This window comes from Procambarus clarkii, chromosome 8 (genome assembly GCF_040958095.1).
Source record: "Procambarus clarkii isolate CNS0578487 chromosome 8, FALCON_Pclarkii_2.0, whole genome shotgun sequence".
Lineage (NCBI taxonomy): Eukaryota > Metazoa > Arthropoda > Malacostraca > Decapoda > Cambaridae > Procambarus > Procambarus clarkii.
The window spans coordinates 44009561-44033070 of record NC_091157.1 but is presented as its reverse complement, the minus strand read 5'-3'; the positions used below and the strand labels follow the sequence as shown (position 1 = coordinate 44033070).

At 46.2% G+C, this 23510-nt stretch overlaps 1 protein-coding gene across 1 annotated transcript in view; it reads left to right on the top strand.

Moving 5' to 3' along the window:
* Window positions 1–23510, top strand: part of LOC123759705 (lachesin) — a 75407-nt gene that overhangs the window by 34309 nt on the left and 17588 nt on the right. The window contains exons 4-5 of the mRNA XM_069317771.1: window positions 6582–6752; window positions 10023–10151. Coding sequence (XP_069173872.1) covers window positions 6582–6752; window positions 10023–10151 — 300 coding nt within the window. The remainder of the gene's footprint in view (window positions 1–6581; window positions 6753–10022; window positions 10152–23510) is intronic.

Below are 23510 nucleotides of genomic sequence, written 5' to 3'. Positions count from 1 at the left end.
AGATATAGTTTGTCGGTGGTAAGCCAGATATAGATTGTCGGTGGTAAGCCAGATATATAGTTTGCCGGTGGTAAGCCAGATATAGATTGTTGGTGGTAAGCCAGATATATAGTTTGTCGGTGGTAAGCCAGATATATAGTTTGTTGGTGGTAAGTCAGATATATAGTTTGTTGGTGTGGTAAGCCAGATGTAGTTTGTTGGTGGTAAGCCAGATATATTTTGTTGGTGGTAAGCCAGATATATAGTTTGTTGGTGGTAAGCCAGATACAGATTGTTGGTGGTAAGCCAGATATAGATTGTCGGTGGTAAGCCAGATGTAGTTTGTCGGTGGTAAGCCAGATATAGATTGTCGGTGGTAAGCCAGATATATAGTTTGTCGGTGGTAAGCCAGATATATAGTTTGTCGGTGGTAAGTCAGATATAGATTGTTGGTGGTAAGCCAGATATAGAATGTCAGTGGTAAGCCAGATATAGTTTGTCGGTGGTAAGCCAGATATAGATTGTCGGTGGTAAGCCAGATATATAGTTTGTAGGTGGTAAGCCAGACATAGATTGTCGGTGGTAAGCCAGATATAGTTTGTCGGTGGTAAGCCAGATATAGTTTGTTGGTGGTAAGCCAGATATAGTTTGTTGGTGGTAAGCCAGATATAGATTGTTGGTGGTAAGCCAGATATAGATTGTCGGTGGTAAGCCAGATATAGAATGTCAGTGGTAAGCCAGATATAGATTGTCGGTGGTAAGCCAGATATAGATTGTAGGTGGTAAGCCAGATATAGAATGTCAGTGGTAAGCCAGATATAGATTGTCGGTGGTAAGCCAGATATATAGTTTGTCGGTGGTAAGCCAGATATAGATTGTTGGTGGTAAGCCAGATATATAGTTTGTCGGTGGTAAGCCAGATATATAGTTTGTCGGTGGTAAGCCAGATATATAGTTTGTCGGTGGTAAGCCAGATATAGATTGTTGGTGGTAAGCCAGATATATAGTTTGTCGGTGGTAAGCCAGATATACAGTTTGTTGGTGGTAAGCCAGATGTAGTTTGTTGGTGGTAAGCCAGATATAGTTTGTTGGTGGTAAGTCAGATATATAGTTTGTTGGTGGTAAGCCAGATGTAGGATGTCGGTGGTAAGCCAGATATATAGTTTGTTGGTGGTAAGCCAGATATATAGTTTGTCGGTGGTAAGCCAGATGTAGTTTGTTGGTGGTAAGTCAGATATATAGTTTGTTGGTGGTAAGCCAGATATAGGATATCGGTGGTAAGCCAGATATAGTTTGTTGGTGGTAAGCCAGATATAGTTTGTCGGTGGTAAGCCAGATATAGTTTGTCGGTGGTAAGCCAGATATAGTTTGTCGGTGGTAAGCCAGATATATAGATTGTCGGTGGTAAGTCAGATATAGTTAGTTGGTGGTAAGCCAGATGTAGTTTGACGGAGGGGTAAGACAGAAGTCAATTGTCAATGATAAACGAGATCTTGCCCGTCAATGATAAACGAGATCTTGCCCGTCAATGATAAACGAGATCTTGCCCGTCAATGATAAACGAGATCTTGCCCGTCAATGATAAACGAGATCTTGCCCGTCAATGATAAACGAGATCTTGCCCGTCAATGATAAACGAGATCTTGCCCGTCAATGATAAACGAGATCTTGCCCGTCAATGATAAACGAGATCTTGCCCGTCAATGATAAACGAGATCTTGCCCGTCAATGATAAACGAGATCTTGCCCGTCAATGATAAACGAGATCTTGCCCGTCAATGATAAAACAAGATCTTGCCTGTCAAAGATAAACGAAATATTGCATGTCAATTCATGTAAGATTAATTAATAAATCACTAATTATATCATCTTCCAATACTGCATTTGGCTTGTGACCGAAATCGTATCATGGAAGATTTTAACCATTAACTGAGTAGAATCATGTTAAATTTCTATCGTTAACTACATCATTTCGCGCAGAATTTGATCATTAAATCGCTACAAGGACAATTTTATTAACTCACTAAATAGAAGATGCCCAACCATTTGGACTGGATGGTAGAGCGACTGTCTCGCTTCATGCAGGTCGGCGTTCAATCCCCGACTGTCCACCAAGTGTTTGGGAACCATTCCTTTCCCCCGTCCCATCCTAAATCCTTATCCTGACCCCCTTCCCAATGCTATATAGTCGTAATGGCTTGGCGCTTTCCCCCTGATAGTTTCTTCCTACATAGAAGATTTTTTTAATTTAAAAAATTGCATAATGTTGCAAGAGATGTAATGCAACTATGATATCTGAAAATCAACTCCACTACCTAATATTGAGTCAATAACACGTTAACACAACATTTTTCATCTAAAAAACCATCAACCCGTTCTCGCACTTTCGTATAGTCAATATTGACTTATTAAATACGTGCATATGTGACATACTAAACATACTAGTTTACCTTGAAAAGCTTCATAGAAAACACCGACCTTACCTAACCTTCTTAGTATGTTAAGATAAGCATCTTATTGCTTCGTAATTACAATTATTACTTAACCTATTATAGGTATAGGTTAAGTAATAATTGTAATTGCAAAGCAATAAGATGCTTATCTTAACATACTAAGAAGGTTAGGTAAGGTCGGTGTTTTCTATGAAGATTTTCAAGGTAAACTAGTATGTTTAGTATGTCACATATGCACGTATTTAATAAGTCAATATTGACTGTAAGAAAGTGCGAGAACGGGTTGAAAACCATCTGGGTAATATAATTCTTTCAACTTGAAAATAAAATCAATTACAAATGTTGATATCTGAAGTAATAAAAAGGAATAATAAAATAAAGTAAAACAATAAAAATGTCAATAAACTGTTACAATAGAAGGTCATCTAATACAGATTAGTGAGCGAATAAATAACAGAATACAGCAGGTCAATAAAGACGAGTAACGACACGCAGTAAAGACTGGGATCAATACTCTTCTTAACAGATAACAATGTAGATAACTTGATAACCGTAGATAGTCTGTAGGAGTACTATGGTAGTGGTCCAGTGGGAGTCTTAGAGGCATCGATTCAAATCCAATAATTCCTCTTATCCCCTTCCTTCCTTCCCTCCTCCCCTTACCCCCTTTTCCTTCCCTCCCTCACCCCCTACCTTCCCTCCCTCACCTCACTACCTTCCCTCCCTTACCCCACTACCTTCCCTCCCTCACCTCACTACCTTCCCTCCCTCACCCCCCTACCTTCCCTCCCTCACCCCCCTACCTTCCCTCCCTCACCCCCCTACCTTCCCTCCCTCACCCCCCTACCTTCCCTCCCTCACCCCCCTACCTTCCCTCCCTCACCCCTACCTTCCCTCCCTCACCCCCCTACCTTCCCTCCCTCACCCCCCTACCTTCCCTCCCTCACCCCCCTACCTTCCCTCCCTCACCCCCCTACCTTCCCTCCCTCACCCCCCTACCTTCCCTCCCTCACCCCCCTACCTTCCCTCCCTCACCCCCTACCTTCCCTCCCTCACCCCCTACCTTCCCTCCCTCACCCCCTACCTTCCCTCCCTCACCCCCTACCTTCCCTCCCTCACCCCCCTACCTTCCCTCCCTCACCCCCCTACCTTCCCTCTGTGCTACCTGGCTTTGAGAAGTCACATACTGAAAAGATCTACGACCAAAAATTTCAAGGGATTTTATTTTTACGTATGTGAATGAACGCATAAAAAAATCCATACACAAGGTCGTTTAGGAATTTGTGTTGATGACACTCAAGCGACCAGTGACCTCTGACCCGACACACAGTGTATATCATATATATATATATATATATATATATATATATATATATATATATATATATATATAATATATATATATATATATATATATATATATATATTAGTATATTTCGGTAGCAGTCTTTCTTGTAAACATATGTTGTTGAATATGACCGAAAAGGTAAGATTAATAATTCTAACACGAATTTTCTCAATATTTCTTATGTTTTTCTTCACTGTCGGTGGTAATAAAAATATGAATTCTCCAAAATTCCTTTTTTTAATTGTCTGACGTCTGAACGCGTTTCGTAATGCTTATTACATTTTCAAAGACTTAATTTACACGCAGATTCATCGAACTTTTACTCATTTTGGGTGAGGTGATATGGTACAAAGTTTTGGGTGAGGTGAACAAACTTATGACAAATACAAGACAGAACCTCACCCAAAATGAGTATAAGGTCGATGAATTTGTATGTAAATTAAGTCTTTGAAAATGTAATAAGCATTACGAAACGCGTTCAGGCGTCAGACAATTAAAAAAAGGAATTTTGGAGAATTAATATTTTTATTACCACCGACAGTGAAGAAAACCATAAGAAATATTGAGAAAATTCGTGTTAGAATTATTAATCTTACGTTTTCGGTCATATTCAACAAAATATGTTTACAAGAAAGACTGCTACCAAAATACACTAATATTATATATATATATATATATATATATATATATATATATATATATATATATATATATATATATATATATATATATAATTTTTTTTTGTGAACAAGCTTGAACCGTCCCCAAGCCTAAGGTCTAGCGGCTAAGGTACCAGATACACCAAGGTGCATAGTGCTCCTGACTGTCTGGGTTCGAATCCTTCTTATGTGTCGAGTTTTCGATTATATATATATATATATATATATATATATATATATATATATATATATATATATATATATATATATATATATATATATATGATGTGTGTGTGTGTGTGTGTGTGTGTGTGTATGTGTATTCACTCACCCAGGTGAATAATATAATAAAGTAAAAATATTCACTTTATCATATAGACATTTAATACTGTATAAATACTGTGTATCGTATTGGCCTTGACACTTTTCTGATTTACTCCCTTCCAATCATATGGAACTCTTAAACTAAGAATGTTCCTTCTCATATCTCTGACTCATCGGTGTCTCCAGTTTTCAATTAGGTCTAATTTCAACGTTGCTGCTATATCTACTTTGTGAATCCCCATTAATATCTTGTACGTCGTCATCATGTCTGCCCTACACTTTATTTTCTCCTGTGTAGTCGGGTCCAGTATACACTTCGCAATGAATGAAGATTAGTTCCAATCTTGCTGGTTCGTCTCCAACTCTTCTCTCTGTCTTTCCGAAACATATTGTGTAAAGAATTTTCTTTCTGAATCTTGTACTTCTTGTACTCATCATGTTTCTTCTTCTGTTAAATCTATAGTTTCCCAGTCAATTTTCTAATGATTAAAATCTCCCATTATTAGTAACTTTGCTCCCAATTTAAGGGCTAATTTAGTCACACTTTATGTGATATTTGTGTAAGGTTTGTTTGTCTTCTCGTATTTTGTTCTGAGTCTTCTGCATTTGTCCAAGTGGTTGGGCACCATTCCTTCCCCCCATCCCATCCCAAATCCTTATCCTGACCCCTTCCTCCCGTCCCATCCCAAATCCTTATCCTGACCCCCTTCCAAGTGTTACATTGTCGTAATGGCCTGGCGCTTTTCCCTGATAATTTCCTTCCTTCCTTCCTTCTGCATTTGTCTGGGGATTATAAATCACAGTCACAACCACAGTTTTCTTCCACTATAATGATTCCTGTTGCACAGTCCACATTATTGGAATCCTTCTCATAATTGATGTTTACAAACTTAATGTCTCTTTTGATCCGAATGCCTCTTGCCAGTTCTCCTCTGATTTCTTTCTCTTACTGTTATCTGGTATCGTCTGAGGAATACTGTGTTAGTGATTATTTCAGTTATTTTAGTTTCTACTATTGCTATTACATCAGGGGGTTTGTTTCATCAGTCCTCTTCCAGTTCATCCGCCTTGTTTGACATTCCGTAGCATTTATATACCAGATTTTTAGGCTCTTCATTGATACTGTGTTCTTTATAAGGGCAGCTTCCAGCCTGGGGGTGGGTTATTGGACTGGTTCAGGTGTGGAAGGTATGGAAAGGGTTGGTGGAATGGCTGGAGGTGAGAGCCTGGGAGTGGAGGGCAGGGGAGTAATGGAGGATAGTGGGAGTAATTGATTAAAGAGGGAAGGGGAGCCTTTTAGGTTTAGAGTGGGCTATAGATATATGCTGTTTGTACTCACCTAGTTGTGCTTGCGGGGTTGAGCTTCGGCTCTTTGGTCCCCACCTCCCAACCGTCAATCAACGGGTGTAAAGAATGCATCCTGGGGATGGTCTGTACTTCGACGGATACCTCGTTATAAGCTTAAATTATATATCACAGGCTTCTTGTCCCCATCACTATGAATTATTTAACATCTAATGCACCGTAAATATTTTGAGTTAACATCTTTAAGATTAGTCTTATAACATTAAACTTCGTTACCAAACATGTTTTGAAGCTTTTAACTGTCAATTATACCGGTCCAATTAAAACAAAAACACAAGAACTTTTCCCTCGTCCCTATCCTGTCATTTGATCCAGCTAACAATAGAGCAGCTCCGACACGACCTCAAATTCCATTTACCATGCTGAACCCTTGTCCTCCCCTACAATAAAAATGCCTTCGGGTGCATATGAGCACCTTCCCTGGCGCTGACACGCCTCGACCCTGTGTTCCAGTCCCTCCCAACATCATCGACGAGCAGACCTCCGGGGACATCACGGTGCCGGACGGGGAGAGCGTCTCCCTCGTGTGTACCGCGAACGGCTACCCGGCGCCCAAGATCCTGTGGAGACGAGAGGACGGAGAGAAGATCACTCTCAGGACAGGCAAGAGAGACAGGATGAAAGGTTAGTACTTATTCATCATTTTAATCCCCATTTTCTGTGGAGGAGTGTAGTCGGTTGGCAGGACGAGACTCTTGGTCAAGTTTTTTGTTCAACCTGATGGCTCTGTTCACCTAGAAGTACACACGAACGTGGAAGCTATTCGCGTGTTGTGAGTTGCATCCTGGGAAATGAGAGTCGTTGGGTATTGGGTCGTAGTAATCCCGACACGTTCCCTGGCCCCCGACAACGGTCAACTATACAAATATATCTGAAGGTCGGTGATTGTCCGTTATGAATTCGGATTCCGTTGAATAGAATTCAACCAAGCTTCGTATGGCTTCCCAATTTGAAGCGAGGAAGGTCACAGGCTGCAGCCTTCAGCCAGGATTGCTTTCATGCAGTTTCCATTTCCAAGGCTTTTCTCGACAAGTGCTTCTTTCTCTTTCAATACATGAAGCGAACCTCTTTGCAAGGCTTCGAACATGATCAGTAAATGCGTATACTTAACTACCCTTCCCCCTTTTGACCCGAGGAAATGACATGGGCTATACGGGGTTCCGGCTCCTGGGCCTCTGCTTTTAGGGAGATTATTTGACTTCATTTTTGTCTTATTTGCTATGCTTTTTTAAGTGCTTCATTATATGATAGCCATGTAGATAGCCATGTAGATAGCGACTCAGTAGATAGCCATGCTATCTACTGAGTCGAAACAAAGGCGTGAAGAGAAGCGCTAAGAGACTTGATGAGTGACAGAGGGAGTAAGCAATAGCGCTGAGAGAGTTACACAGGATAACACAGAGAGGAGTAACACACACAGGGATACACAGTGGTAACAGAAAGATAACACTGCTCCGCACTAGTTTTCTCATCAACTTCTCTATCGTTGACCAGACCACACACTAGAAGGTGAAGGGACGACGAAGACGTTTCGGTCCGTCCTGGACCATTCTCAAGTCGATCGACTTGAGAATGGTCCAGGACGGACCGAAACGTCGTCGTCGTCCCTTCACCTTCTAGTGTGTGGTTTGGTCAACGTACTTTAGCCACGTTATTGTTTCTCTCTCGTTCATGTGTAAATGCCTCAGTTTAGCATTAACACAACACACCATATATGAACAAACGTCTTATTAAGAAACATTATCTTCAACGCAAACATAAGAAATGAGGTTCTGGCTTACGACTTTCCACGTTACGTCTAACAAACATGAAACAAATTATTTACGAGTGAAGACTTGACTAATATCTTCAATGTAAGTCCTTCTCCTTGTAGCTCCTCTAGATACACACACCCCGAGGTGTGGAATCTTATGGGAACAACACGGAAGGTGATTAGATAAACTGTGGCTCCTAAGATATTGTGGATGATTGGAGATCCAGTATCAATTAAGTGATGGTTTATGTTAGGTGTGTGTGAGGGAGACAGTGTTGAGGGAGTTACCAGTTGACGGCTGGTCATGCGTCTGAGAGCAATCAATCATGAATGATTTGTTGCTGATTGATCCTGGTTTCATTTTGAGAGATTTACTAAGTTCAAAACTGATTTTGTGTGGTTAGGTTTCCTTTACATGCTACGTCTAATAGTCTATTACTTCTTTCAGTAGTTTTAAAAAGATTGTTTCAGTCCATTATGTTTTTTTTTGCTTCGAAAGTTAATTATGGCTTCTTTAAGTACTTACTAAGCTATCTTTTCTCTCTGATTTCTTAATTTGTTATCGATGATAAGAGACATGATTTCCCTGCCTTCACCTTTGTAGTCAGACGACGACTATGATAAACTGATGGAAATAAATTAATTCATCAAAGATCATTGATGAATTAGAATCAAAATGAATTCAATTGAGAAGAGTGAAAAGCGTTGCAGGTAGTTGAGTCAATAGATGATTTAACGGAAGGCTGCACATGTGTCATGTGTCCATGTGAATTGTATTCATCATTGTTACACTGTATCCTCCCCCCCACACACTGTATGCTCCCCACACACACTGTATCCTCCACACACACACTGTATCCTCCCCACACACACACTGTATCCTCCTCACACACACACTGTATCCTCCCCACACACACACTGTATCCTCCTCACACACACACTGTATCCTCCACACACACACACTGTATCCTCCACACACACACACACTGTATCCTCCACACACACACTGTATCCTCCACACACACACACACACTGTATCCTCCTCACACAATGGGTCACCTGGTCAGAGAAAGGATACAGTCGGTCTACATTAACCTCATCACGGACACTATTTTGAATTTCGTCTTGAGTTAGTTATGTAATGGAGCAGTGTGAATGTTCTTCACTGTAGTTATTATGTTCAGTTGTTCAAGACCGGATAGAACCTTTTATCTATCATTCATAATCTGCTAATATATATGAGAGCCTTTCCCACACTGGAAAGGATAGGAAGAGAGGACGTATTGACCCGTCGCGGAGTACGATCATGTCGCCTCCACGACGGACGGAACCGTCTTCATTTCTGTCCATGAGCCAGATTCACGAAGCAGATACACAAACACTTACGAACCTGTCCATCTTTTCTCAATCTTTGGCGACTTTGTTTACAATTATTAAACAGTTAATGAGCCCCGAAGCACCAGGAGGCTGTTTATAACAATAACAACAGTTGATTGGCAAGTTTTCACGCTTGTAAACTGTTCAATAAATGTAACCAAAGCCGTCAAAGACCGAGAAAAGATGTATACGTTCGTAAGTACTTGCGTAACTGCTTAGTGAATCTGGCCCCAGAGGTGTTGATTTGCCATCAAATTTTCAACCTTGTTACTGTCTACTAATATATAATTTTCTATCCTTATTGTCTTTAACCTTTAAGGTGACTTAGAAACCTTGAAATATTCTTGTACAAGAAAACAGCTTTTAGGTTAGGTGAGGTTAGGTTAAGTTAGGTGAGGTGAGGTGAGGTGAGGTTAAGTTAGGTGAGGTGAGGTTAAGTTAGGTGAGGCGAGGTGAGGTGAGGTTAAGTTAGGTGAGGTGAGGTGAGGTTAGGTTAGACTAAGTTAAGTTAGGTTAGGTTAGGTTAGGTGAGGTGAGGTGAGGTTAAGTTAAGTTAGGTGAGGTGAGGTGAGGTTAAGTTAGGTGAGGTGAGGTTAGGTTAGGTTAGACTAAGTTAGGTTAGGTTAGGTGAGGTTAGACTAAGTTAGGTTAGGTTAGGTTAGACTAAGTTAGGTTAGGTTAGGTTAGGTTAGGTGAGGTTTGGTGAGGTTAGGTTAGGTTAAGTTAGGCTAAGTTAGGTTAAAAAGATTGTTGTGTCATTACAGTTGACGACGTGGAGGGCCCCTACCTCAACCTGACGCGCGTCCGACGCAAGCAGATGGGCGCGTACGTCTGCATAGCCAAGAACGCCGTCCCTCCAGCCGTCATGAAGCGGATCATCGTCAATGTCGCCTGTATGTCGCCTCCACCATCTTGCTTGTTCCTCTCTCATGTGTGTGTGTGTGTGTGTGTGTGTGTGTGTGCGTGCATGGGGCGGTAGATTAATGCTTCCTAATTATTGTTATTATTACACCTCTCTCCATTCTTCCCGTTCCGTTTATCTTCCTCCCGCATTCTCTCTCTTCCTCCTTACCGCCCTTCTTTCCGTTCCTCTCCCAGTGAGCACAAGATGCTCTGGCAACATTTAATGTTATTAGCGTTGAATCAATCTTATCGACGTTGTTAGCATTTTTTTTTTATTAAGTTATGAGGTACATCTGCATTAGTGCAGCTACCCTAGACTATATGAAGTGGAGTACAGTGTGTCAAAAAAGCTAACTAGGTGATGCTATAAAATCCCCATCACACAGGATGGTTAGTCATACAGAGGCATGTGATTAGCGGTCTGCACTGGCAGACTCCGGATGCATTTTGAGGATATCAACAACACAAGATTGAATAAGGTAGCAGTGGTAATACAAGTCCCCATCTCGCAGGATGGTTAGTCATACAGAGCCATGTGTTTAATAGCCTGCACTGGCAAATTTTGGGTATACTGTGAGGATATCTTCAAGAATACGAGAGTGAATAAAGTAATTGCATAGCTCCAGGTACCTCATGCCAACTGGTCTGAAAGGTCTAATAACTGGGCATTCAGTGATGTAGTGCGGGAGATCATGCCGTAGTTCCTGCTCACAGAGTTTGCAACTGGAGTGCTCAGGATTGGGAGACCCGTCACCTGCAGCCACCTGCCACAGGTAACGGTAACCCAACCTGATCCTTGCAACCACTGTGTCGCACAGTCTAGTGGACGTTTTGTGCTGTCCATAGATGTAGGTTTCAGATCTGAACAAATCATAGCTTTTTATACTAGTACTTTCAGGTCGTTGGGAGTCAGTAAGCAGTCAATAAATCTGACTTAACAGTCTACGGATACTCAACCCCACATTTCATTCATAGGAGCCGCTGAGATTCACAACAGGAGAGAACCCTTAAGGAGGGTATGATGGGTCGACCCTATCTTGTTATGACGCTGGCCATATACACATATATAACAACAGTTCTCTTGCTCTGGCCGCGGAACTGTGTCACGCTCTCCTGCCCCGGCCTGGGAACTGTGTCACGCTCTCCTGCCCCGGCCTGGGAACTGTGTCACGCTCTCCTGCCCCGGCCTGGGAACTGTGTCACGCTCTCCTGCCCCGGCCTGGGAACTGTGTCACGTTCTCCTGCCCCGGCCTGGGAACTGTGTCACGCTCTCCTGCCCCGGCCTGGGAACTGCGTCACGCTCTCCTGCCCCGGCCTGGGAACTGTGTCACGCTCTCCTGCCCCGGCCTGGGAACTATGTCACGCTCTTCTGTCCTGGTCGGGGAACAATGATGTACTCTCCGCCCTTCTCCTGCCATGGCCGGGAAAACTGAGGTATAATCTTTGACCTTCATGTACAGTCCACCACAGACATTCTTCTGTGCCATGGCAACCACAACCACACATGTTGTGGTGGAGGCTGACTCCATACACAGTTTCAAATGTAGATATGATAGAGCCCAGTAGGCTCAGGAACCTGTACACCTGTTGATTGACAGTTGAGAGGCGGGACCAAAGAGCCAGAGCTCAACCCCCGTAAACACAACTAGGCGAGTACAAACACACACACACTAATAACTGTCAGTAAACAGAAAGGTTGAAAGTCACCGCAAAAGTCGACCAATAGCTGATTGATGACAGATGAAGGTTAAGTCACCCTAGAGATGGCACGGGCATGAATAACCCGTAACAATAGCTGATGAGGCGGGGCCTAGGAGATAGCACCCGAGCCTGGGTGCCATCACCTTGTGTTGTGCTCATTTCTTATATATTTTGTATTTTATTTGAAAGGGAAAATAATCGTGCACAAACAGCTATCACACTGATAAGCTTCACCACACAAGCCTCGGCCGTCCTGGGAACGATCGCCACCATTTATTGCGTAAACAGTTGTTAGGTTTGTTTTCGTTTCACACAAAATCATTTATTCCATTCTGCCTGACTACAGCTGTTAAGTAAACGACTTTCCTAAAATTATGCATCATACTGAATGGAGTTGGGGTCCTGGGGCCAGATGCACGAAGCAGTTACGCAAGTACTTACGAACGTGGACATCTTTCCTCAATCTTTGACGGCTTTGGTTACATTTATTAAACAGTTTACAAGCGTGAAAACTTGCCAATCAACTGTTGTTATTGTTATAAACAGTCTCCTGGTGCTTCGGAGCTCATTAACTGTTTAATAATTGTAAACACAGTCGCCAAAGATTGAGAAAAGATGTACAGGTTCGTAAGTGCTTGTGTAACTGCTTCGTGAATCTGGCCCCTGAGGCGTGCCACTCTAGGTCAACTTGAACGATTTAGCCAATCAAAACCTAGTTTTACAAACGTATGATTACACGTAATTTGACTATTGGACACGTCCAATTCAAGACACCAAACGGTAGATGTTTCATTAATGAATATGAATGGCAATTGGCCTGATGCTGCCTGGCTAATCTTCGTGTGGCTTTCAGTTCTCAGGGATTAAGAAGCTTGTATCCGACAGTCTTATCGATGTGTCCCTAGGCTCTGCTGCCCAATAACTGAGCGGTATACAACCAACAACAGTCTTATAACTCCTAGGTACACAATTACTGCTCGGGGATCAAGAGCATCAGGAAGCGTGTCCGGACCTGCCCGAGACGCGAACCCCAAACCAGTGGGGTTGTGAGTCAAGTACGCAGGCAACTTCGCTACGCGCTACAGTCCCGTCCTCCCTACAAAACAGAGGTTACCGCAATTCATCCCTTAACATATTCAGAGAAATGAATCGCGCTGATAAACAGTTGTGTGAGGTGTAAGCGCCGTTCATCTCCCGCTAAGTGATACCGGATACATTCATTACCTCGGCTTTATTGTCTCTACAACAAGGACGAAACGCCCGGGTTTTAAGGGCCATGAATGGCGCTCGTCGAGCAATACATATCGGAGAGGCAGGACGGAGGATACACGGGAGTAATGCATCAGTTTTCTTATCATATTGCAAGGTTTATGTGTCGCCTCGCATGACGGATCACGTCATAATTTCATCGTCTGCACCGGCCACAAACAATGGTATAAACAACCTCTCCCTTTCCCTCTCCCTCTCCCTCTACCTCTCACTCTACCTCTCACTCTACCTCTCCCTCTACCTCTCCCTCTACCTCTCCCTCTACCTCTCCCTCTACCTCTCCCTCTACCTCTCCCTCTACCTCTCCCTCTACCTCTCCCTCTACCTCTCCCTCTACCTCTCCCTCTACCTCTCCCTCTACCTCTCCCTCTACCTCTACCTCTCCCTCTACCTCTCCCTCTACCTCTCCCTCTACCTCTCCCTCTACCTCTCCCTCTACCTCTCCCTCTCCCTCTACCTCTCCCTCTACCTCTCCCTCTACCTCTCCCTCTACCTCTCCCTCTACCTCTCCCTCTACCTCTCCCTCTACCTCTCCCTCTACCTCTACCTCTCCCTCTACCTCTCCCTCTACCTCTCCCTCTACCTCTCCCTCTACCTCTCCCTCTACCTCTCCCTCTACCTCTCCCTCTACCTCTCCCTCTACCTCTCCCTCTACCTCTCCCTCTACCTCTCCCTCTCCCTCTCCCTCTCCCTCTCCCTCTACCTCTCCCTCTACCTCTCCCTCTACCTCTCCCTCTACCTCTCCCTCTACCTCTCCCTCTACCTCTCCCTCTACCTCTCCCTCTACCTCTCCCTCTACCTCTCCCTCTACCTCTCCCTCTACCTCTCCCTCTACCTCTACCTCTACCTCTACCTCTACCTCTCCCTCTACCTCTCCCTCTACCTCTCCCTCTACCTCTCCCTCTACCTCTCCCTCTACCTCTCCCTCTACCTCTCCCTCTACCTCTCCCTCTACCTCTCCCTCTCCCTCTCCCTCTCCCTAAATCATTTCGCTCACTACGCCACGACTACGCACCAGGAACTCACTGGAACCTTACTGTGGGTTATGGGTTAAGTATGTTAATTCCGCGTAGATTGCGTGTTGGGCAATGCTCAACAGATTTCTTCAAGAATCAGGAGAAAAGTTAATACCTATTCTTGGCACCTAGGGTCTCGCCAATTCCAATTAATTAATAACCCCGGCAACCTTAACTGGCTTGATTGCCATCCCAGGTAGTTACTGCGGCTAATGTTCATGATTCATGTTATTTTTTATATATACGTAAATACTTATATGGAGAATGTGTTCTCTCTATGCTAGACTATTTTACACATTTTATAATGAGATATTCATTATACTGTTTGGGAGAATGTTGCTGCGTGAGCTCGTCGCGGCTCTAATTATTTTTGGCTCGGGGTTTTCACATAATTATCTCGAAACATGAATCGTCAGTGAAGTTCACTGAGTTAAGACTCGTCTCATAGTGGCATATTTGTGTGTGGATCTGATATCCAGGTTGTGTGAGAGCAGCTTCACTCTGGCACAGGATCTTGTGTCGATCAGATCATTGTCAGGAGCCTTACATGTTGTGGGTGTCGTTCAGATCACCTGGGATTGAGAGGAGCCACACAGGGTGAGCTGTTGATCAGATCATATGGGACTAAGATTAGCGTCACTATGGCTCAGGATGAGATGTTGATTTGATTACTTGAGGGAGAGTGAAGAGTCCCATTACTGTAGAAAACAGTAGGATAGAAATAGACTCAGCTACTCTGTTGACCAGACCACACACTAGAAGTTGAAGGGACGACGACGTTTCGGTCCGTCCTGGACCATTCTCAAGTCGATTGTGATGGTGTGTGGTCTGGTCAACATACTTCAGCCACGTTATTGTGACTCATCGCCTCAGCTACTCTCTTCTTTTCGGATATATTTCAGTATCTCAACAACTTGAACTGCACAAAACCATGTTCACATCAGATCACACCTGCAAAATAATTCCACATGTGCACAATACCAGCTGCTGGCGAGGTCAAACTCTCGCCTTTTCGCACATATGTAAAATATTTGGGGTTTTTCTGCAGAAGACAGCAGCACCCGGTGTATCCCAACACCCACTTTCCCCTCCGTCCCCCACACAAAAACCCGCAGTTACACTTGTGCAACTATTACATTGATGAAGCTCAAAGTTGTTCCCCGGGATCCTGAACAAAAAAAAAATAAAAAAGAAAACATGGCTGCTGGTGGACACACAGTATTCCAGCTTCGTTGATGATGGCCATTTATTCGTTCATTTCTGGCCTTTTATTATTTTTTAGTTCTTAAACGATAATATCAGTTGGATAACACATTGTTGTTGATATTTGCTTCGGGTGTATTAAGTTAATTTTGTTAGTTACAACAAACGATTTGTTGAACTCGTTTATAAAATTTGTTAACAACACAAGTTTTTATTAAAGGAAAAAAGTATATTTCTCCCGAAGTACTCAGCTGGTAGAATTATTTAACCTTTTAATTGAAGAATTACAATGTTTGTGAAGTTTATTCCAGTCATAAAATTCATTCTCCCCAAAAGCAGTATTATATATATATATATATATATATATATATATATATATATATATATATATATATATATATATATATATATATATATATATATTTTTTATAATTGTTTGTTGGCGTTTTTAATAATATTTGTTAGTGCTTCCTTAGAGATAACCGCTTCTGAGAGATTCATGACCCTTAGCAAAACCACCAAAGTTATTATTAATTAAAGACAGCTTCCGACAGTGACCTTCAACTCACCACCACACTGACGAGGGGTCGTGGGAGCGTCTCCAGTATGTCACACTGTCTTAAATGATTCCTTGACACCCTTTGTCATTCTGCATATATGCTGTTATCCTAAATACTCACATTCGCCTCTCCAGGATACATCCTCTTATCCTGCATAGCTCATACATTAACCATACACACAGGTATAAGACATAATCTTCTCATAGATACAATCTGTTATCATGGACACATCCTGTTATCCTGAATACATCCTGTTATCCTGCATAACTCATTTTAACCTGGATACCTTACTTACCTTGAAGTTACCTTGAGGTGCTTCCGGGGCTTAGCGTCCCCGCGGCCCGGTCGTCGACCAGGCCTCCTGGTTGCCGGACTGATCAACCAGGCTGTTGGACTCGGCTGCGCGCATCCTGACGTATGAGTCACAGCCTGGTTGATCAGGTATCCTTTGGAGGTGCTTATACACACACACAGTTATAAGATACACTGTGGAAACACACAGTTATAAGACATAATCTTCTCATAGATACAATCTGTTATCATGGACACATCCTGTTATCCTGTTATCCTGTTATCCTGAATACATCCTGTTATTCTGACTGCACACTTGGCTGCACATTGCACACTGGGCAATATAGACTTTCGTTATCCCAAAGTTTCTTCAAAAATACATTCAAACGCTGGTAAAAAAAAGATGGAGAAAATAATAAATAAATACATGCACAAAATCTGTTCTAAGTGTAATGCCTCTTAATGAACAATATTGAATATATATCTTGGATTTACAGCGGAAAATGGAGAGACAGAGAGAGAGAGAGAGAGAGACAGAGACAGACAGAGAGAGAGAGAGAGAGAGAGAGAGAGAGAGAGAGAGAGAGAGAGAGAGAGAGAGAGAGAGAGAGAGAGAGAGAGAGAGAGAGAGAGAGAGAGAGAGAGACAGAAAGAGAGAGACACACACACAGAGACTCACAAAAACTACATGAAACCCAAGTCTTGGCACCTTTGCCCACTCCGTAGCAAATAATCTTACTGAAAGATGTTGTGGTGGCCACGCTCCAAGATACGCCTAAAGCTCCTAAACATCCCCCGACCAATTATTACGCTGCGCATCAGTAGTTAATGTGTAGGGTCAGGTAGCGTGGAGCCGGCCGTGTTTGCTGGTAATTAACAGTTTTATCCAATGTTTACATCGTGTTAAGCAGTGCTCCGGTGACTTCCATTTCTGCCCGGCTGCGGCTCGAGGTACTAACGGTGAGTTGGAGGTCCCACGGTGAACCAGAGGCCCCCCACGGTGAACCAGAGGCCCCCCACGGTGAACCGGAGGTCCCCCACGGTGAACCAGAGGCCCCCCACGGTGAACCGGAGGCCCCCACGGTGAACCGGAGGCCCCCCCACGGTGAACCGGAGGCCCCCCCACGGTGAACGGAGGCCCCCCCCCACGGTGAACCGGAGGCCCCCCCACGGTGAACGGAGGCCCCCCACGGTGAACCGGAGGCCCCCCCACGGTGAACCGGAGGCCCCCCCACGGTGAACCGGAGGCCCCCCCACGGTGAACCGGAGGCCCCCCACGGTGAACCGGAGGCCCCCACGGTGAACCGGAGGCCCCCACGGTGAACCGGAGGCCCCCCCACGGTGAACCGGAGTCCCCCACGGTGAACCGGAGTCCCCCCCACGGTGAACCGGAGGCCCCCCCACGGTGAACCGGAGTCCCCCCCACGGTGAACCGGAGGCCCCCCCACGGTGAACCAGAGGCCCCCCACGGTGAACGGAGGCCCCCCCACGGTGAACCGGAGGCTCCCCCACGGTGAACCGGAGGCCCCCCCACGGTGAACCGGAGGCCCCCCCACGGTGAACCGGAGGCCCCCCCACGGTGAACCGGAGGCCCCCCCACGGTGAACCGGAGGTCCTAAGGTGAACCGGAGGCCCCCCCACGGTGAACCGGAGGCCCCCCCACGGTGAACCGGAGGCCCCCACGGTGAACCGGAGGCCCCCCCACGGTGAACCGGAGGCCCCCCCCACGGTGAACCGGAGGCCCCCCCCACGGTGAACCGGAGGCCCCCACGGTGAACCGGAGGCCCCCACGGTGAACCGGAGGCCCCCCCCACGGTGAACCGGAGGCCCCCACGGTGAACCGGAGGCCCCCCCACGGTGAACCGGAGGCCCCCCCCACGGTGAACCGGAGGCCCCCCACGGTGAACCGGAGGCCCCCACGGTGAACCGGAGGCCCCCACGGTGAACCGGAGGCCCCCCCACGGTGAACCGGAGGCCCCCACGGTGAACCGGAGTCCCCCCCACGGTGAACCGGAGGCCCCCCCACGGTGAACCAGAGGCCCCCCACGGTGAACCGGAGGCCCCCCACGGTGAACCGGAGGCCCCCCCACGGTGAACCGGAGGCCCCCCACGGTGAACCGGAGGCCCCCACGGTGAACCGGAGGCCCCCCCACGGTGAACCGGAGGCCCCCCACAGTGAACCGGAGGCCCCCACGGTGAACCGGAGGCCCCTACGGTGAACCGGAGGCCCCCCCACGGTGAACCGGAGGCCCCCCACGGTGAACCGGAGGCCCCCCCACGGTGAACCGGAGGCCCCCCACAGTGAACCGGAGGCCCCCACGGTGAACCGGAGGCCCCTACGGTGAACCGGAGGCCCCCCCACGGTGAACCGGAGGCCCCCCACAGTGAACCGGAGGCCCCCCACAGTGAACCGGAGGCCCCCCACGGTGAACCGGAGGCCCCCCACAGTGAACCGGAGGCCCCCCCACGGTGAACCGGAGGCCCCCCCACAGTGAACCGGAGGCCCCCACGGTGAATCAGAGGCCCCCCACGGTGAATCAGAGGCCCCCCCACGGTGAATCAGAGGCCCCCCCACGGTGAATCAGAGGCCCCCACGGTGAATCAGAGGCCCCCCCACGGTGAATCAGAGGCCCCCCACGGTGAATCAGAGGCCCCATAAGGTCCGGTTAAGGTTGATCGGCGGGTATGGAACTTCAAGTAAACTGGAGTAATTGACAGGAACAGTGGAGGATCCGGATGGAATAGTAGACAATGAAGAGTAGAAGGAACAGGAGGCAGTGAAGATTAGAAGGATGGAATAACAGGCAATGAAGAATAGAAGGAACGGTGAATTTTGCTGTAGCATTATAGCTTGACTTTGATTTTTATCGTTCCATATTTTAATTCATTGTTTTTGAATAGCGCGGAGCACATCAATGTGATCAGAATACCCTCTACAGCTTGAATAAACTTGTATGATGTCAAATTTTCTCTTAGGATTTCTAGAATTTGTTTTAATATCTGGTGATTATTGTGGATTCGGAATGGTGTGTGTGAAGAGTTTATAAACTGTTATTAGGGATGTTGTTGGAGAGAGAGAGAGAGAGAGAGAGAGAGAGAGAGACCTCCCTAAGATCTCTTCAAGACCAACCCAGTCTCGTAAAGACCTATCTAGATCTTCGTAAGGCCTCTCCAAGACTCCCTCAAGACCTTCATAAGGTCTTGAAGTCAAACACTCTCACTAAACCTTTCCCAAAATCTTTCCCAACCATACAAAACACGCTTATAAAAGGACCTTGAGATTAATATTGGATATTGATATTAAAATATCAAAAATATCCCATGCCTCTACCCAATGACCTATCCACACAAGGATAGGCCATGCAAGGACCTTCAGAGGGGCCTCCACCACCTTCCCTCGACTGTTTACAACTGAGCCAAACCTCTTGCCCACTTCCCTCTCGGTATTGAAGTTTATCCTCTCATAGAAGATGTGATAAAACACGTTAGAAGTGCTAGAACGACTAATAGAGTTTCAAAGTACGGGCGCAGCCCATCAATTGGCGGAAAATACAATACGTTCCGCTTTTTCCTCAGTGATTTTATCGTTTCTCCATTGGCTCTAACGCTGAAAGGGAAAATTATGTCGACTTTTAATGGCAGTCGAGGAAATACAAAGTTTTCATGAACCAACAAAGGTGGTGAACAATGCAAAGAAAATGTTCACCTTCGAGGCTTGGAGCCAAGTTTTTCAGGATTGGTTTTTCCTTTTAAATGTTATAGTAAAAAAGAGGAAAACTCTTGGTTGTGTTAATATTAAATTACCTCTTTGGAAGAGCTTTGTGAAGTTTTCCCAGGCGAGCTTGTATGAAGATAAACACAGATAACAATGTTGAAATTAACGTGTTTAACAGGAGTTTGCTACTGGTGTTTAGGACGCTATATATTGGGAAAGGTGCGAAGCGATGTGGAGAGGCGGTGGTGCAGGGGGGCAGGGGAGGGCTGAGTGAGTTAGAAAGATGTATATAAGCGCTCGTGGAAAATATTTTAGCCTGTGCGCTGCACTTGGAAACCCAAACCATCAGGGAATGAGGTTGCATAAGACGGTGTGTGAACTGATCCAGCGCCACACCCACACCCAGACTAGCCACACCCACACCCAGACCAGCCACACCACCACCCACAGCCAGACCAGCCACACTCACACCACCACCCACAACACCACACACACCCAGACCAGCCACACCCCACACCGTCACACCCACACACCCACACCACCACACCCAGACCAGCCACACCACCACACCCACACCCAGACTAGCCACACCCACTCACACACACACACCCAGACCAGCCACACGCACACCCACACCAGCCACCACCCACACCCACACCATGACTACATATTCCACTCCATGGTCTCTCCCGTGTAGCGTAGTTACCCACATGGTCTACTCGTCTGACTGCCTGGCATTTAAGAGACAACATTTTTACCTTATTTTTGCAGAAGATGAATTGGAAAATAAACGGTACGGTTTTCCTTCCTTTATTCTGCGGTCTTCTGGTCCTTCCCATTTCACGCTTTGAGTCTTTCAGTTGAGTGAAACAATGAGACGACGTCGCTATGAGTCTGTGTTGTTCTTCCTTGCCTCCCTGCCTGCCTGCCTGCCTGCCTGCCTGCCTGCCTGCCTGCCTGCCTGCCTGCCTCCCTGCCTGCCTGCCTCCCTGCCTGCCTGCCTGCCTGCCTGCCTGCCTCCCTGCCTGCCTGCCTGCCTGCCTGCCTCCCTGCCTGCCTGCCTGCCTCCCTGCCTGCCTGCCTGCCTGCCTCCCTGCCTGCCTCCCTGCCTGCCTGCCTGCCTGCCTCCCTGCCTGCCTCCCTGCCTGCCTGCCTGCCTCCCTGCCTCCCTGCCTGCCTCCCTGCCTGCCTCCCTGCCTGCCTGCCTCCCTGCCTGCCTGCCTGCCTGCCTGCCTGCCTCCCTGCCTGTCTCCCTGCCTGCCTCCCTGCCTGCCTCCCTGCCTGCCTCCCTGCCTGCCTCCCTGCCTGCCTGCCTGCCTCCCTGCCTGCCTCCCTGCCTGTCTCCCTGCCTGTCTCCCTGCCTCCCTGCCTGCCTCCCTGCCTGCCTCCCTGCCTGCCTCCCTGCTTGCCTCCTTGCCTGCCTCCCTGCCTGCTTGCCTGTCTCCCTGCCTGTCTGTCTCCCTGTCTGTCTCCCTGCCTGCCTGTCTGCCTGCCTGTCTGCCTGCCTGTCTGCCTGCCTGCCTGCTTGCTTGCCTGCCTGCCTGCCTGCTTGCTTGCCTGCCTCCCTGCCTGCCTCCCTGCCTGCCTCCCTGCCTGCCTGCCTGCCTGCCTCCCTGCCTGCCTGCCTCCCTGCCTGCTTGCTTGCCTGCCTGACTGCCTGCCTCCCTCCCTGCCTCCCTCCCTGCCTGTCTACCTGCCTCCCTGCCTGTCTCCCTGCCTGCCTGCCTCCCTGCCTGCCTGCCTCTCTGCCTGCCTGCCTGCCTCCCTGCCTGCCTGCCTGCCTGCCTGCCTCCCTGCCTGCCTCCCTGCCTGCCTGCCTCCCTGCCTGCCTCCCTGCCTGCCTGCCTCCCTGCCTGCCTGCCTGCCTCCCTGCCTGCCTGCCTGCGTGCCTCCCTGCCTGCCTCCCTGCCTGCCTCCCTGCCTGCCTGCCTCCCTGCTCAGTCTTTATTTAACTCTTTACTTTAGCAATTTGAATAAAAATGGGCTCTTGAAATACTAAATATTACATTCAGGTGTTAATTTTCACTCGCTACTGTTGATTCTAATGGATTATGTCTCATTCATTTTCATGACTCAATGACACGAATGCCTCACTTTAAAAGTCTCGTTAACATCCTTATTTCTTTCTCTTCTAATGTACATTTTTTCCATAAAATATTTAGTATCTTATAATTAATTTCTTAAAGTTTAAGTGAGGTTATTCTAGGATTTAGATGAGTTTTTATTACTGAAAATCGAACCTGAAAAATATACTCTCTCCACTGTCATGTTAGGGATTCTAATAATATTACATACACACACTAAAGACATGCTATAGACACATTAATAACATGCTCCAGACCCATTTATAACATGCTCCAGACCCATTTATAATATGCTCCAGACCCATTTATAACATGCTCCAGACCCAGTTATAACATGCTCCAGACCCATTTATAACATGCTCCAGACCCATTTATAACATGCTCCAGACCCATTTATACCATGCTCCAGACCCATTTATAACATGCTCCAGACCCATTTATAACATGCTCTAGACCCATTTATAACATGCTCCAGACCCATTAATAACATGCTCCAGACCCATTTATAACATGCTCCAGACCCATTTATAACATGCTCCAGACCCATTAATAACATGCTTCAGACCCATTTATAACATGCTTCAGACCCATTTATAACATGCTCCAGACCCATTAATAACATGCTCCAGACCCATTAATAACATGCTTCAGACCCATTTATAACATGCTCCAGACCAACCCGTTCTCGCACTTTCTTTAAGTCAATATTGACTTACTAAATAAGTGCATATGTGACATACTAATTTATTGTGAATATTTTAGTTTACCTTGAAAAGCTTCATAGAAAACACCGACCTTACCTAACCTTCTTAGTATGTTAAGATAAGCATCTTATTTCTTCGTAATTACAATTATTACTTAACCAATTATAGGTATAGGTTAAGTAATAATTGTAATTACGAAGCAATAAGATGCTTATCTTAACATACTAAGAAGGTTAGGTAAGGTCGGTGTTTTCTATGAAGCTTTTCAAGGTGAACTAAAATATTCACAATAAATTAGTATGCACGTATTTAATAAGTCAATATTGACTATAAGAAAGTGCGAGAACGTGTTGTCAAGACACACTAATACGTTTCCCTGACCAAGCAGTAAAGAAGAGGACAGTTTCCACACAGTCAGTCAGACTCAGTTGTAAAGATGGAGAGGTGGAGGGAGGTCCCAGAGCCTCCCATATGAGGCTCATAGCTCACCCTGGCGTGTCCAGTGTCCCCTACAGGACGACTCTCCACGTGTGTCTGTCACACATGGACTGTCGGAAAGCCGTTGACACAGTACCGCATAAGAGGCTGGTACATAAGCTGGAGAGACAGGCAGGAGCAACTGGTAGGGCGCTCCAGTGGATAAGGGAGTACCTAAGCAATAGGAAGCAGAGAGTTACAGTGAGGGGTGAGACCTCAGATTGGTGTGAAGTCCCCAGTGGAGTCCCACAGGGCTCTGTACTCGTTCCTATCCTGTTTCTGATATGCGTAAATGATCTCCCGGAGGGTATAGACTCATTCCTCTCAGT